The 15,947-nt window shown below is 44.9% G+C and overlaps 1 protein-coding gene across 6 annotated transcripts in view; it reads right to left on the bottom strand.

The window, feature by feature from the left end:
* Positions 1–22: 22 nt before the first annotated feature.
* Positions 23–15,947, bottom strand: part of dlg3 (discs, large homolog 3 (Drosophila)) — a 64,937-nt gene continuing 49,012 nt past the window's right edge. For 4 of the 6 annotated variants that reach the window (XM_076148909.1, XM_076148910.1, XM_076148911.1 and 1 more), the window contains 12 exons: positions 15,250–15,352; positions 9,273–9,387; positions 7,553–7,729; positions 7,332–7,407; positions 6,186–6,285; positions 4,599–4,640; positions 4,322–4,372; positions 4,084–4,185; positions 3,818–3,990; positions 3,433–3,542; positions 3,242–3,333; positions 23–3,143 (listed from right to left, as the gene is read on the bottom strand). In XM_076148909.1, coding sequence (XP_076005024.1) covers positions 3,037–3,143; positions 3,242–3,333; positions 3,433–3,542; positions 3,818–3,990; positions 4,084–4,185; positions 4,322–4,372; positions 4,599–4,640; positions 6,186–6,285; positions 7,332–7,407; positions 7,553–7,729; positions 9,273–9,387; positions 15,250–15,352 — 1,248 coding nt within the window. In that variant the 3' untranslated portion in view covers positions 23–3,036. Of the gene's footprint in view, positions 3,144–3,241; positions 3,334–3,432; positions 3,543–3,817; positions 3,991–4,083; positions 4,186–4,321; positions 4,373–4,598; positions 4,641–6,185; positions 6,286–7,331; positions 7,408–7,552; positions 7,730–9,272; positions 9,388–10,239; positions 10,263–13,759; positions 14,145–15,249; positions 15,353–15,947 lie in introns of those variants that run through there. The other 2 variants (XM_076148913.1, XM_076148915.1) reach the window with 2 other exon arrangements.

Here is a 15,947-nt window from a genome sequence, read left to right as displayed (position 1 = left end):
TTTAAGAACAAGCACGTCAAAATGATAACTGAATCACATTTTATTGTTTTCAAACAAATAAACTCTTGTCAAGTCCCAAAATAAAACCCAAACAAAAGTTGCAGGACTGTTCCTTCATGACTAGGACAGGGAAGACCATGAGGCCAAGTGTCCCGATAGGCTGTACCACCTGCAGCGACAGGAAGGAAATTACTGTACAATCAAAGGGTTCATGTTTGCAAGCACTTACTGCACAGATGTGCTATAACAGAAACAGCATCACCCAAAAGTACAAACAAGAACCTTGGCCCCCCACCCAAAAATAAAAGATTTTTTGTCTTCATTTCTCTCAACAAAACAAAGGCCCTCATCAAGTATACACACATAGGCATCCAGGTTCCATCAGTTATATGCCACAACCTCAGTGGAAAGAGTTAAATGAAATCAAGTTCTTTGGGCTTTGACATGGCTGACTGAGGTATGAATACCACACACATTGTTAACAGTCAGCTGTATTTCAACTAAACACCAGAGGACCAATTCTAAACTTCTAAATGATACTGATCAATGCTTCTGACTTCTGTAGTGTCTTGTAGGTTTCTGCCTGCATCTCTTTTAAATTATTTTACAACATCTTTTTTTTAATCTATACACCCAGACACGTTCCACAAGAAATCACATGTAGACAGGCCCTACTTGAGGGAATGAAATTCCCAACTGACTAGTTAAGTGTTCCAATAGGCATTTGAAGAGAAATACCAACAATACAGCACATTTGTATGGAAATTATATTTCAAGAGTAGCTCAAACTTTACTTACCTGACATTTGTGGTCTATAAAACATGTTAATCCCAGTTTGAGTCACACATGCATGAAGCACAGGTGAGGGGGATCTGCTGGGGGCTTATTTACATTGTACAGCTACCACACCCTTTGAAACAGTCTGCAAGCAGTTTATAATGGCTCTGTTCCCTTCAGTTATTCCCTGAACTCTGGTTTTGACACAGGTATTGACAGCTGGTTTAGCAGTGGTGCCTGGCAGGTGGGCACACCTGTTCTGGAATTGCCTGCAGGTACAGCCGCTCTGTGGATGGGAGAGAGTAGAGGACCTGGAGGTCTAGGTTTACCACTCCCTTTTGGGTCTTGCTCTTTGAGGATAATATCCCATAACACTCTTCAGTGCTGAGGCAGAAAGCAAGAACGTTCACAGGATCAGGGGCCACAGTATTCCTTCTTCAAAAGCTCAGCCATGCCCTTTCACATGAACACATAAACAGTGCCAAGATCTCCATGGGAGGACAGAGCAGGTCCTGGTGATACCGCACACAGCCAACTCAAAGGTTACCACACCTGTGGCTTTGACAGAGCTCCACGCCTCACCACCAAAAGAGAAGACACGTGATATACTCTGTTTACACTATTCAGTTGAAAATGCCCTTTTAACTACCATGAGTACTTTCACATTTGACAGGTATGAACTCTCACTCAGTAATCACTCAAACATGACCCTTCAGTCACAGGGGCAATGGTATCTGTACTTTAGATTCCTGAGCTTGTCTAGCTCGCCCCAGACACACAAAGTGGTTTAGCACCTGCCAACCACAAATTCATTAAGTATTCGTATATTTATAAATACACAGAGCTTATAGGTTTAATCAAACCCAACTTTAGTGTTTTTGGTTAGGGGAAAGGGGGACAATCCAAAACAGGTTATATTGACTCTTTAATTGTTAGAACATCCAATACAATTATTGTCTTGTTCTACCCGTTTTAAGACCACCATCGTAGTGGCAGATAGGACAGTACCATTCAATCAGAAGAGAATCCTCATGGAAGGCAGAGAGTGTAATCGGGTGGTCTGCTGCTCAACATGTCTTAGGAGGCTCGGGCTGTCCAAATTGTAATCAAGTCTGCTAATTACAGTTACGCAGGAAAAGGTTGAATTACAAGGGGTGAGATGGCGCCCACAGGTGACACCGATTTATCTATTGCACTCAAGTTACATCTCTTGGAGAATGGAGGACACAAAAAAGATAAGGAAAATGGGGTTTCCTCTCTTTTCCTTGTCAATTGTGTGTAGCTTTCCTCACAAACAACAGGTAGTCACAAAACAGAATTTGTATTTGATGTAAGGCAGTTTGGTGTTTTGCAGAGAGCCCAGTTACACTTCTCTACCCCCATCCTTTACACAGAGCAGCTAAAAACCACAAGCAAAAAAAATCCCACAAAAAAGAAAAAGAACATAGAAATGAAATCTAACAGCCCTCCAAATTGACAATTCTAGTGAAGTGTAAAATGTGTAGCATTTAATATGTAGTAAAATCTCAGTAGGATTTTATCATTTATCATCTGATTTCATAATATAAATGTAGAGATTCACAACGTATTTCTTTCTCTTGATCTGCCTCCCCAAGATGTCTTCGTCGGCTGCAGCACAGACAACTGGCAGACGACCAAACAGCAAGCTGGTTTGTGATAAATAGAACACCAGTTTGTAGGCTCCTCCAATAATTTCCTCAGTCATTATAAACAAGAGATGACTCCTTGAACAGTACCATCAGCAGGGATTGATTTTATCCAGTCTTTTTTAGAAAAACACCCTTAATTGGTCTTCACTTGTCATCTTGCGTTTTTTAAATGTGATTTGATGAACATTTACAAAGTGTTCCGACTCGTTATGATTTGTCTCTGTTCCCCTGTAACTTCTTTTGAACCCCAACTCCTCTCTCCAGAATTCTGTAGAACATTCTGATCTTCAGTCAGTCCAGGTTCACAAAAAGGATCAATTCCCTTTTCCCTTTTGTTTTTAATTGACAAATGATTCGGAATGGCATTTCCAGTCTTAATTGGATTTGTTGAGAAACTCATGCAGGGGTGTGCACAGTCACAGTAATGGTGATGAGACTTCTTTTTCATTTAGAGTAACATAATGATGACACTAAAACTTTGATATGAAACATATCTGCAAAAAGGAGGGGGCTATTTGGAATCGGGTGGGGTCTCTGGGAGGCAGGAGGAGGGGAGCTCTGCACAGACGCAGAGGGGGCGGCAGGGAGCTCAGAGCTTTTCTGATGAGGGAATCCAGATGTAGGGGCCAGACTGCTCCTCGATGATTAGCTTGATTTTGTTGTAGATCTCCTCCAGCGAGTCACCCTGAACAATAGCTGCAGACAAAAAAAAACACACACACGGAGACGCATTTGTTTGCTGCATTTCAACAAAAATTGTCAGTGACCGGGGGGTGAAACACAGCTGTGCCTACCTGTGAAATACTCTCCAAAGTCTTGCTCCAGTTTAACTGCCTTGTCAAAGACTTTATTGGCCTGCTCGTACGTCTGCCTCTTGTTCATTTCCCTGGAAGAAACACATTTTTAGGGTCAGTATCAGGAGACCACGTGACAAACACTGATCACAGCGTATCGTTTACCGTTATGTGCAACAGCTCTAACTTACATAAGCGCTTCAATGGATTTTGGTTTAATAAAGATGGCAATCGGATGAAGTTGTGCTTGCTGCAGTCGTTTTATGGCATTTCCAGAAACATCCAGAATGCAGTGTTTCCCCTGGGTTACAGCAGAGAGTGGTTTGTTAATGCCTGTCATTTTCTTTTTGTTACCTAAGTAGGCTGTACTTTCATAAACAGTTCTCTCCAATTAAGTGATGTGGTTATCCATTACTAGAATAATGACTTCTACAAACCAATCTGAATTTTGGCAACGAGGTGGAACATTTACTTACAATCGTCTGCTTTCAAATACTAAAGTCAATTACACACCTCGTGTTACACACCAAACCCAATCTTGTAACCAAATCCCAGGTAGAAACACAAGGCCCTTACTCTCTCAGCCACAGTTCTGACAGACAAGATGCTCGTCCCATAGAGGTTCTCATTGAACTGCCCAGCCTCAATGAACTTATTGTCCTGAATGTCTTTCTCCATTTGCTCTCGTGAGCCCACAAAGTGGTAGTCCTGGCCGTCCATCTCGTTCTCTCGCCTCGGACGAGTCGTGTCTGCAGAGGGGAAGAGGGACAGGTTTTCATTTTTGCGACCACCGCCTTTACGTTTGCTGTGCCGTGTAGATTTGTGGCGCGCTGTCAACTTACGTGGTACACAAGAGCCAAATTTGTGGGGAAACTCGGAGATGAGGTCATCATTTACTCTGTCCTTCATTGGGCCCAGGATGATCACAGGCCTTGTGTAATGGACTATTGAAAAAGAAAAGGGGAGATTGAGGATTACATGAAAAAACAGAATCCAAATTTGACACAAAGAATATAAATGTCACATTTGTTTGTAAAATGATTAAATCTCTTCTCAATGAAAAAATAATAATCCACTCACTCTCCTGTCGAATGACTGGCTCATAAGAGAGAATTGTGTCTTCCTGCCCCTCTGTAAAAACACAAATAAACATCAGAAATTTGACGTGTCACTCATAGCAAAGCTGAGCAAAACACTTTAGCAGCACATTTTACTAATAACATTTTCTAAAATACTCAGGAATGGTCTCATCTCTTAAGACACTGAAATAAGTAACCAAATGACACGATCCCAGTGTTTGGTCTTTGAGGGCATTAATAACAAAGCAGAGCGACCACGAGAGACTCAGGTTACTCACTTGAACTGCTTTCACTGTCACTTGTGTTCGATGTCAGACATTCTGAAAAACCACAAGAGGACATGTAGGATCACACCAAAAACAACCACATCCAAGTAAATACTGTTGTTTTAAATGGGTCTTAAAGGGAAAAAAAGCACCCCGTTCCTCAACATCTAGGCCAATAAAAAAAAGAAGGAATAAAGTAAGCAGAAGTCGGTGCGGTAGCCATGCGCTCACAATATTAGGGAAGTGGTTTGAGGTGCAAGCAATAGGAAATTAAGTGTTTCCTGTGACAAAGTCCCAACCGGACCCAGGGCTCCCCTTGCTAGTGTTTCCTATTGCTGGATCTGTGGCCGTGGCAGCTGATCTCATACCAGGGCAGAGACAAAGAAAACATGCTGGCGTTACGCCGTCCACAGGTGGGAGGCAGGGGCCGGCCCGCTCGGGGCACCTGGAGGGGAAAAGCCGTTTCCAACTAGGCCTCGCAACGCCCCGATCTAGTGACAGATATATTCCAGCGCCGGGTGACCTTCTCTGACAATGCCCCACAAAACATTTATTGTCAAGACCCCATGACAAATTCTGTACAAGTGTATCACTCACCCACCACTGGGAATGCATATTTTGTGTGTATAACGAGTCTGGGATAATGTGTGCTGTGTTGTGAATGTATGCGTGTGTGTGTGTGTGGGAGACAGTGGAGACACAAACATGGGTGTGTGTGTGTGTGTGTCGGCCTAATGTGTGTGTGGTTTAGCCAATCCCAGCTGGGTCTACAGTGACAAAGCATTTTCTTTCTCTCTTTCTCTCTGAGCTCGGGGACGGCTGCTTGACACAGTCAAACCACACACTTACTCAAACTCTTTGATCCATAAAAGTCATCGCTTAACCCCGGGAAGTCCTAGGGGTCCCGACAGGTGAGAGCAGAAACCAAGAGAAGAGAGCAGACAGGAAGAAGAAGAGGTTAGTGAGAGTTGGGGCAGAGAGAGAGAGAAAGAGAGAGGGAGAGAGAGAGGAGTGGTGTGTAGTGCTGGCCAGGCCCACTGACACAGTGCTGCGAAGACCCACTAAGCCTGAGCCCCCACTTTACTCCTGCTTAGCTGGGGTCTTTCAATTACACAAACCCAATCCAATTAAAGTGGGATTCTGACCTGTTTAAGAGTTAAAAGTTTCAGTCCAATTAATGGGATTTTGTTGTTGTGGGCCAGTGACTGACAGCAGGAACCGTTCGGGCTCAGAGCGGTCTAATAAAAGAGCAGCGTCAGTGTGAGAAGGCCTGTGTGTTAAGGCAGCCGAGAACTTGCACAAACACACGCTGCTAACACTACTGGGCACTCCTCTGGAGCCCACAGACAGATGCACAGACAGACACACACTGGAGAGACCCCCACCACCCCCTGATCCCCAACTTAGTGCTGGTTGTGCGTAGGGCGGGCGGGCGGGCGGGCGGGTGTCTCTCTCTGGAACAGTGAGAAAAGGACGAGAGTGGAGACATCACTCAAATGTCCCTGGAGGTGAGTGGAAAGATGAAAGTTGAAAGACACATGAGGCATGAAGGGCAAGGACAGCAACCCCCCGCCCCTCCATCACACAGCTGCTACTCACGTTCGGACTCCACCAGCTCCTGCACAATATTCTCCTTGCTCTTGTAAAACGGGAACTTGCGTGAGAGGTTGAAGCTTTTTTTGCGCTTTACTTTGACTGGCTGCTTGAAGATGTGTGGGTGAGGAGGAGGAGGAGGAGGAGGAGGAGGAGGGGGCAATGGGAGGGTGAAGACAAAAACAGAATGGGTTTCAATGAAGGCACTCGACACCCATGCAAAAGCAAATGAAATGTAAAGAAACAATACACATCAAATAATGAAAATGAACAGCAGGTAATGGGTGGAAATGAATGGCAGATCAATGCGAAGGAAACTTGTGTTTACTTCGTTTAACACCAATTAAAATAACTGAATCTGCTTGCAAAATGAAACACACACACATTACATCTGATTTAAACTGATTAGCAGCTTACTTGGTACGCCTTTGCAATATAAAGCAAACTAAACTAAACCTGATTCACACTCCTTTTGTGTCTCCCATGCACCAAACAGCTCAGTGTCCTGCTGCAGTTCACAGTGAACGTGGTCAAGAATCAGTTTCTGGTAATAAAAATTGAATGGCACAGAAGCTGGAAACATATGGGTTGCTATAAGGTTGAGTTTTAGCTGATCCCCAGGTGAGATGGGGAGATCAGGGGCTGCTGGCAGCTTGGTGCATGGTGGACCTGGCTTGGTTTGGGTCAATTCCACATCCAATGATCAGTGGTGGTATTGTACCGATTGCTTTACAATCAGCCGTAACATTGGTGAATAGAACATCTTACAATAGTCAAAACCAAAGAGGGAAGATAAAAAGCTTTCCCAGCTGTGCCATCAGGGTGCATCAGAGCACAGGTGTACCTAATAAACTGCTAAGTCAGTAACTCAGCCACGACTTCTCCAAATCACATCTGACAAAACTGCCTTTGCCCCCGAGTCCGTGAGGCTGAGGAGGTGAGAGACCTCTCATCTCCACGGAGAGGCTGTACAGTAATGCAAGCGCTTTTCTTTTGTGTGTGTGTGTGTGTGTGTGTGGTTGCTTCGGTGAGCAGGTGCTGGTCCCGTTCCCACACTCGGGGGGGAAGTAGGTCATCTCCCTGGGAGCCCAGCAGCAGCTCTGAAGACAGCCTCTGTGGCACCAAGGAGAGCAGCTGGCTCTCAACACTTACCCTGTTGGACTCAATCATGCCTGTCCTGGCGTGGAACTTGACTGTTTTTAACCTGGCGCGCTCTTTTTTCTCCACTCTGAAAAGAAGAAGGGAAGAGTTCTAAAGATCCATTCCACGGTAAAAAAGGGAGTTGGCTGGCTATGAATGAGAAGGGCTACGCTGGCCTCCATTGACATTTGCACACCGTGGCCCAAACTACGGCAAACGACAAACAACCGTACCTCTTCTTGCTGGGTATGACCCCAATCTGCTCACTCTCTCCGTGCGGTGTCACCAGCCTCGCCTGCCACCACTCATCATCTGAAGCGTTGATGACATGGAGGATGTCCCCGTAGGAGAAGCTCAGACCTTGGCTGGGCAGGCAGCTGTCCCTTGTTCGGTCATAGTCAAACAAAGCTCTACAAAAATAAACACAAGCATACGAGCGTTAGTTCCACTCTTTTCTTTTATAAAACCACAATTCTGAGCCCCGACACTTCATTCTCTGGCTGTACACACACTGTGACTCGCTCCGCTCATGAGGAGGACTTTATAGGTTAGGAGTCATTTGAAATTTTTGCATATGCAGACACTTATTGCATTTTAGTGAGACAGGATAAAAGTGGTGTGACAGCATATTTGATGTCATCCCAGACACATTAGGTATAAATAAGTGTCTCTCTCTATCACAGACGGACCATTCAGAGGTTATTTCAGTGGAAAGAATTCCACCCGTCATTTGAAAAACGTTGTTGCATGACAGGGTTCCTTTTGTTGCTACATCCTTTTCCAGCAGAGAGGCACGCGCTGTCATCTGGATGGACCACTATCTTGTCAAACAGGTAATCCCACAGTGACTCAGAAGGGTATTAATACCTGCTGTACAGGTTTGCGTAACTTGACCTACAGGCCTACATCAACAAGCCGTACGCTTCGGTCCAGCACAGAGATATTTCCAACGTTCACTTTCTCCAATGGTTCAATTTAGCTCTGGCTGACCTATTCCTGTTTTGCGGACCTGCAGCTCTGGCGTTATGCAAGCGGCCCTGCTGACAGTATGGTGATGTGATTTGGTGGGTTATATGGCAATTCCATGGCTCCGGCGGTGTCTCAGCGCTCGGACACGCGGGGTATTTCAGACTAAGTGAGAGCGCATGATAGTGGTTGTTTTTTCTTTAAGCTCACCTGAAACTAGGATGGGGTTGGAAATGGCTGCTTCTGGATCCGCCGGCTAACAAGACAAGCTTTTCCAACATAACTGTGGGCTTAGTCACTGACATAGGAGCAGGCTCGGCTCTTACATGCCTCATGAGAGCCGGTCTATAAGAGTGGCATGAGTCAGACTTGGTTAACACGCCTCTGTCCAATGAGAACACCTATATTCTTTTGATATATACTTCTAGGGTTTATTACTGCTGAACTTGAGCTAAATCAATCCAGTAATGTCGCTTTAAGGCTTAAGGTTAAGTGAAACACATGGATGCTTTCAAGAAAAAAACACGGTGAATCACTCAGGAAGTGGAGTTACATCACGCCGTCCTTTCACCTTGACCCCTGTGAGCTCTTTGTGACTCACGGCGTTTAAGTGAGGGATGGATGAAGGATGTCACCTGTTGTAATTCCTAAATGAGCCTCGATAGACTTTGGCAACCGGCCCAAACAGTCATAACATACGCCGCGTCAACAAGCTCCGCCATCAGCCTCTCAAATGTCATACATTACACAGAGCAGAGGCAATGTCATACGTGGCTTCAAAATAACATCCGTCCAGGGGTGGAGAAGGCAGGGTGTGTGTGTGTGTGTGTGTGTGTGTGTTAAGGAGAAAGCTACCGTACAAATACAGAAATCCCATGCATCATACAATCTATATGCAAGTGTTCAATTAGTTTGACATGAGACTTTGGAATGTGAAAGTGAACGGTGCGCGTGTGGGATGTGTGTGTTTGCGTGCTGCGGGGTTACCTGACGTAGAGCGAGCGTTTCTCGCTGGTGCGGAGGGAGCCTGACCCCGAGCTCATGCTGCTGTTCATCATCTGCTCCCTCAGGTCGTGGATCTTGGACTCAAAGCGGCTGTACTCTGTAGTGGACACAAACATCCGAAAACAAACTGTGTCAACAACGCCCTGCTGGAGGTCTCCGTGCCGGTTTGCGACGCAGTGAACCCGTGAGCGGCGGAGGAAAGGTTCAGCGGCTCCTTAGGGCTGATTAATGACCGCCGGAACAGATGGTTTATCACAGATCTGCCTCACACATCCAGTAATGTCTGATGTCAGGTAATTAATTATACAGATTAATTAAGTTCAACACCGACTCTTTAGTGTGGTTAAAAAAAAAAAAGGGAAGGTCTCCCACAATTTTAAATGCATGACCATTTGTCATAGGTGTGTAAATCCAGTTGCTGCTCGGGCGCACTCGGGGGGATGATGTATGAATCCACCTGGACCTCCTCATTAAGAATGCACTCATTAGCCCAGTGTGTGTCGGTGCTGTGAGCTCTGTGCCCGGGCTGCTGGAACACGCCAGGGCCAGCGTACCACACAGCACACAGCTAGATAAACAAGCCAGCAGATGCAGCTAGAAAAACAACTGAGGCTACGGCGGTCATGTGATCGCACAAAGAAGGTGTCGGGGTCGCCAAAAATGGGCACGGCGAGGGGCTTTATGTCAAATTAAAGTTTAAAAAGAAGGTGCATAATGACAGAAACTTCATATTTCTACACTGAACAGGTGGTGGAGTATTCAGAGAGCCAGCTATGCATGAAAGACAGATGATCACTGTGCTTAACAACCTACATTAATGCTCTTATGACGTTCCATATCTCTGCCACCATCATAATTACCTGATAAAAATATCAGTTCGAGAGAATTGTGTCCAAGTTTATTCCAAAATATTTTTTTTACTGCCATGCCCGTGGCGGTTGACTCCTACCTTACAGCCTAATCATCTTTAGCTGGCAACAGTTTCCCATTCCACCGTGAAAAGCGGAGATCAAAGTCCAGGTTTTGTCGAACAAGTCAATGAGTATCTGTGAATAACTGACAATCATGTATACAATGATGATTTAACCCAGGTTACTCAGGACTATGGCGAATAGACTGCTGAGGTGCAACAAGAAAGAAGAAAAAAAAAAAACGAGCTCCAGGTATACAAACACCAACCCGCTTCCGAAACCGGGAGTGGATTCAAAGCTAACAGAAATTCCGCTTCAGGCTCGGTGACAGCTCTCCACCCTCTGCGCTCTAATCAAAGGGTTAATAATACAACAGTGCAGGGCGCTGCAAGGTGAGGTAACCAGACACCGCCTGACTGCTGGTAACCAACAGCAACGCGCTAGCACTCCTAGCATAGTGACAGCACACATGCGGAAACAGCCATTCCAACTAGTCCAATAGGCTCTCCGGCACTGGAGAGCAGACCAGAAGTGGCAGCTTGGGAGAGGAGAAGCCGACAAATAAGACAAAGAGTAACATAATAGAGAGAGCAAAGCTTTACCGGCCTGCTTCAGAGTGTCACAAGACAAAGTGTCTATGTGGCAGTGAGACAATGGAACGAGTAGCACAGGTGGCCCGCTAAAGCTTTCCTCCGCCACCGTCACCTTGATCCTCAGAACCAGAATCAAGGATCGTACGTTCTACTGGGCTATATAAACGCTCAACAGGAGCTGGAAAGTACAGCTTCAAATCTCTGTAGGGATTTAAGCGGCAAACACTAGATGTATGTCTCACAGGTATGATTCATTGCCCTGGATGATGTAAGAAAACACGGGCAATCCTGCATCAGTGTTGCATTACGTGTAATTGAGGAGGACTCGGAGGAATCATCAGAATGTTTCAGAAACAAGGCAATCAATCATATTACAATTGTGCCCTGACTGAAAATGGAGTTTGTTTTCACTTCACAGGAAGTACTCACCTACACTACAGAAAAAGGAAGGACATAAAGGACAAACTTGTGTGGCACTGCAGTACGAGGCGGCGGTGCCAGGGCCCGGCATTTTGCTAATGTATCACAAGAGTTCAACATACGACGACTGATTGTTCTGCCAAACCCTGGGAGGGAGTGCGTGAAGTGACAGTCACGTTCAGCCTGTTTTCAATCATAACCGTGCAATTTAAACAAGCCTTTCCGTCGAGTATCAACAGTAACAAGACGTCAAACACACACCTTTGATATGCTAGAATCGGTGTTAAAATCTAACGTTCCTTAAATCCGATTGTGCACGCAGAGTGAAGCAGGACAACTAACCGATATTATATTAGGAATGACCCATAGGAAGAAAAGGCAGCCAGTGGAAACTAGGTCTATTCTGGCTCTCACTCTCCTACTGTGTGTGTCCTCATTAGCTGTACAAATTCTTATTTTGGGGGGGTCAGTCACTTCACTTTTGATCCAATTATGTAACACAGCAGGCATGCACTTGTAACGCGAGTGTGTGTTGTGTTGTCAGGGTTAGTCAGCCTGTTAACACACACCCCCACCCACCCACCCACTCTTCTTTAATATTCCGCATAAGGACCACGGAAACCCCGGGTCAGAAAGTTCAGCAACACACACGCTGGTACGCGCATGTTTGGTGGTGTTGCGTGGGGTTCGACATTTCCTCCATGGCGCTCCTCCCGTTTCCTACACGCAAACATTTAGTGTAATTAGACCCCTTGACAGGCACGACAGGAGCAAGCGGATACACAGCACATCCCTCCTTTACATTCCTTCCAGCTGAACGCAAGTTAAAGCCTTACGAGTGACAGGGGGGGGCCTCCTACTGTGGCCTGTGTTCTCTGTTGTGGCTTCTTATAGTCTTTAGCCCTGGCTTTCCATCACAAGTATGTGGACATCAGAACCCCGGCCCCTGAGAATACTGCCAAGGCAGCTTGCCCAGCATGAGCCAGCATTCACACTCCGCTTCCTCCTCTTACCGACTGTCCTTGTACGGCACACTGGGGTTCCTCCTGCTTCACACTCAAATGCACAACATGTCACACACACACACACGACAGTTTAGGATGCCAGCAGAATTATTGGCGACAGATCTTAGGTCACCAGTGGGAATGCAGGAAGTCAATCATTTGCCAGCACTCGACTCGTGTGTTTTAGAGTGGTTAAGCATTGTGAGCTTGTATCACAGACAGATAAGTGTCCTTCGCTGTGTGACAAAGGGGGCACAGAACTGAAAGCATGATTTGCTATGAAAACAATGGTTCCCTTCAACCATCCAGATCATTATTCAGGATGCTTGATTGGTCTACCTCGCAAGACAACATGGACTTGCGCTGACAAGAATGGAGCATTATATTCAGCATGAGCATCGGGTGGTTGCAAAGAAAAGGGTACACGGCAGTACTGTCCACTTTCATTCTTGAGCCAAGATCCTTTCCAATTCAGTGCTTCCCATTCTAACCTCTTGTTTCTTTGACCTTGGAGAGTTACTGGACTTTTCAGGATTCTCTTTCTATTGAAACCAAAAAGGAACATTAAGTAAGAACATGCTACAACTTATGCCCCCACATTCCTATCATAGTCTACCTGAGAACCCTGCCTAGATCTAAAGCTCACAATATCCTTTCCAATGTTGTTATAGCATTAAAGCAGCAGGATCTGGTAGAAATACAAAACATACAGAAAAGAAGCAAGTGCCGAAGCAGATGTATTAATAGATATGACATATCCATAAACTCCTGAATTAGAAGATGTGTTTAAACAATGCAAAACTAGTGAAGTCTGCATGAAAATGAGCTCAAAATACTATTGAAAGTTGTGCGCTGATACATTTATGTTATAAGTGTAGCAACATCGGATAAATAACTGTACTGAGCCTGTAAAAGAGCAGAGGTCAACGGTGAGGTCACCGTGCAAACCACCATAAATCTGACACACACCTGTTTGGACCACACCTCTGTTTGTTCCCACCTTCAAAAGTTTTAAGTTACCACAAAGACAACTCTGCTCCTACCTGTCCATTGTATTATGAAATGGCTCCAGAAAGCTACTTCAGTCAGCCGTGGAACAAACAGTGGTTCCAGTAATTAGACGCTCATTCAAAGCAATGGCACAGTTATTAGCCGTCTACCTACCGCACAATCGATTATGAACATGGGTGAGGCTATCACATGCTAACATTAAAGTCAGCCGTGAAGTTAATGGCTGATAGAAACAAACTAACATGTATTAAAAGACCTGTTCGCTGTCTTAAAACGTTAAGTTATGCTTGTACTTTTAAGACAGCGACGCCTGAGGTGACGTACGGTGTTCATTTTAATCCTCTGGGGTTGAGCAAGGCTACATGTTCGAGCTAAGAGCAGCGAACCTCAGCACAGTAGCCGGTAAAACAAACCCTGTGCTACAATACAACAACTCACTCACGCCGTGTTATTGCCATGAAAAAAAGGAAAGAAAATGTCGCCGTATTTGAGTGTCTAGCGCGACGTTCTTGTCGTGTTCGTGCTCTCACCTCTGCTCAGTGCAGCTGTGACTTAATTCGCATTCCCAGCCGGGAGTTTCTTCATCCAGCCATAGGGGAGTTCATGCGGCTTCTGCTCTGCTTGCTTGCTGCTGTTGTTGTATTCAAGCCCATCCCCCATCCATACTGTCTGCTAGCGGGACAAGTTGGAAGTTGTGCGTTTCCCTCCCCGTCACTCTCAACACTTTAAAAAGTTTCCTCGCGGCAGGTAATGGAGGAATAACGCTGACTTCCCGTTTCTCTATTCCATTCTTCCCATCTCCGGCCGAGGTTTGACTCCAAGTATCGCTGTTGCTCCCGGGAGCTCGGAGTTTGGACAGGGAGGGACACACGGCGGTTCGTTTGCCCGCCTTGCATTTGGCTCGAGCTCGACAGCCTGCTGCCGTGTTAGACCCGCCCCTGAACCTGAATACTTCCTGAAACCGGCCTACCAGGAGCGCGGTGCTCATTCGCAGCCAGGACACAAATTCAAGCAAGCAAGCACACAAGGCAGGTTGGATCACTTCCACGTAAATGTTTACTCACAACCAAAAGTGTTTTTTTGTCGCTCCAAAGGTTATGTTGAGATGAACGCAGGTAACTGAAAAGCACTACCTATTCCACTAATCTACCTTTCACACCACGACACCCATACAAAGTCCCATAGTTGATAGTAATACAACAAGACACTCTATGGCAAAAGTTTGTGCACATGGGTTTGTGAAATCAGCTTTTCGGTAGCTATCTTAAGTAATTTTGGCAGAATTTTATTTTTACATATCAAAATGTGTCAATAAACATGATGGGATGTCTGAAATGAGTGTGTAATGTTTTCAAATTGCCGTGTTGATACTTCAAATGTCACAAAAACTCAGTTGGAAACACTAATGCAAGTGTAAATAATGCTATTTGTTCCTAACTAATATCATTAAATTACCAACATATCCTCGCTTGGGGCCCTGGAATGTGGGAACATAAAGTAACGTAAAGGTAAACATTTGCGATATACACTAATACTGAATGTACACATTTCAAGCTGCTCTGTTTGGTCATAAACCAAAAACCTGTTTGACAGGTTTTATTCAGGGGATGTGCAAAAGGTAAATGGAAACTTGGCTAAATGCAACCGCTACATAAAAAGGCTACTTAGTTCCAGTAGTTAATTACTTAGTTAGTTGTTGCACCACATTGTGGAAGACCCTCTCCCTGTTCCATCATAGCAAATGTCCTGAAGAAGTATCTCTAAGAACTGGCCTGACCTTGACCCCACCAAACACCACTGGAATAAATTAGAGCACAGCCAGGCCAACATCAATGCCTGACCTCACTAATACTCACTAATATGGCTGGAAGGCAAATCCCAAAATGAATGGCTATGGGTTTGGTGTCTTCATATGTTTGGCCATCACTTAAAAATTACTTGCCGATTACGATTTATTAAAAAGTAAAATGTGTAATTTCAAAACCCATTGAGTGCGAGAATATAGGCAGCAAGCTCTCACCTTCAGGTCGGTACTGAGCAATGATAGTGACAGTCTGACCAGCTCTCTTGAGTGCAGCAGCTGCCTGCTCATGTGTAGCGTTCCTTAAGTTCACCCCATTCACCTGCAAGAAACCACAGAAAGACAGACTTAACGAGAAAAGTTTGGCACTTCAGGCTGTCTAATTATGGTGATCTGCAGAGGAAACAATGTTGATGTTTAACTGGAGGGAGGAAAGCCTATCGTCCTGCTGGATGGTTTTATTCCAGGTTGTGAAGATCAGACCTGCCTTCACCACTGAGGTATATTATTACTAAAACAAAATGTTGTTATTAATTAAAACAAAAACCCCTACTCAGGGTCCCATTGGAAGCAGTGGGCAATTCTGTGCTACTGAAATGTATTAATTTTAAAGTTGCATGATCTTTACTGCAAGATCTTAAATGAGCATTTAATTTTCATTCATGTTCATTACTAAAAAACATGTTGTTTTTTAGTTCTCCCTTTTAAACGCCATCCCGCAGCGAGGCTTCTTCATGCATGAATTCACTGGAGTAAAAACAAATTTCAGCCTTAGTTTGATTCTTTGATCTTTTACAAAGAAAGCACAGTACGTTTGCACAACCCAAGGAATAGCTACAGGGATTCAGCAGGGATTCAGCAGGGCTTTAGTGTCATGCTCATGGACCCCTCAGTATCAGAATACTTTCTAAGCACTC

This window comes from Genypterus blacodes, unplaced genomic scaffold (assembly GCF_046128005.1).
Source record: "Genypterus blacodes isolate CSIRO-AG114 ecotype Tasmania unplaced genomic scaffold, CSIRO-AGI_Gbla_v1 ptg000044l_1, whole genome shotgun sequence".
Lineage (NCBI taxonomy): Eukaryota > Metazoa > Chordata > Actinopteri > Ophidiiformes > Ophidiidae > Genypterus > Genypterus blacodes.
This window is presented reverse-complemented; position numbering and strand designations above follow the sequence as displayed.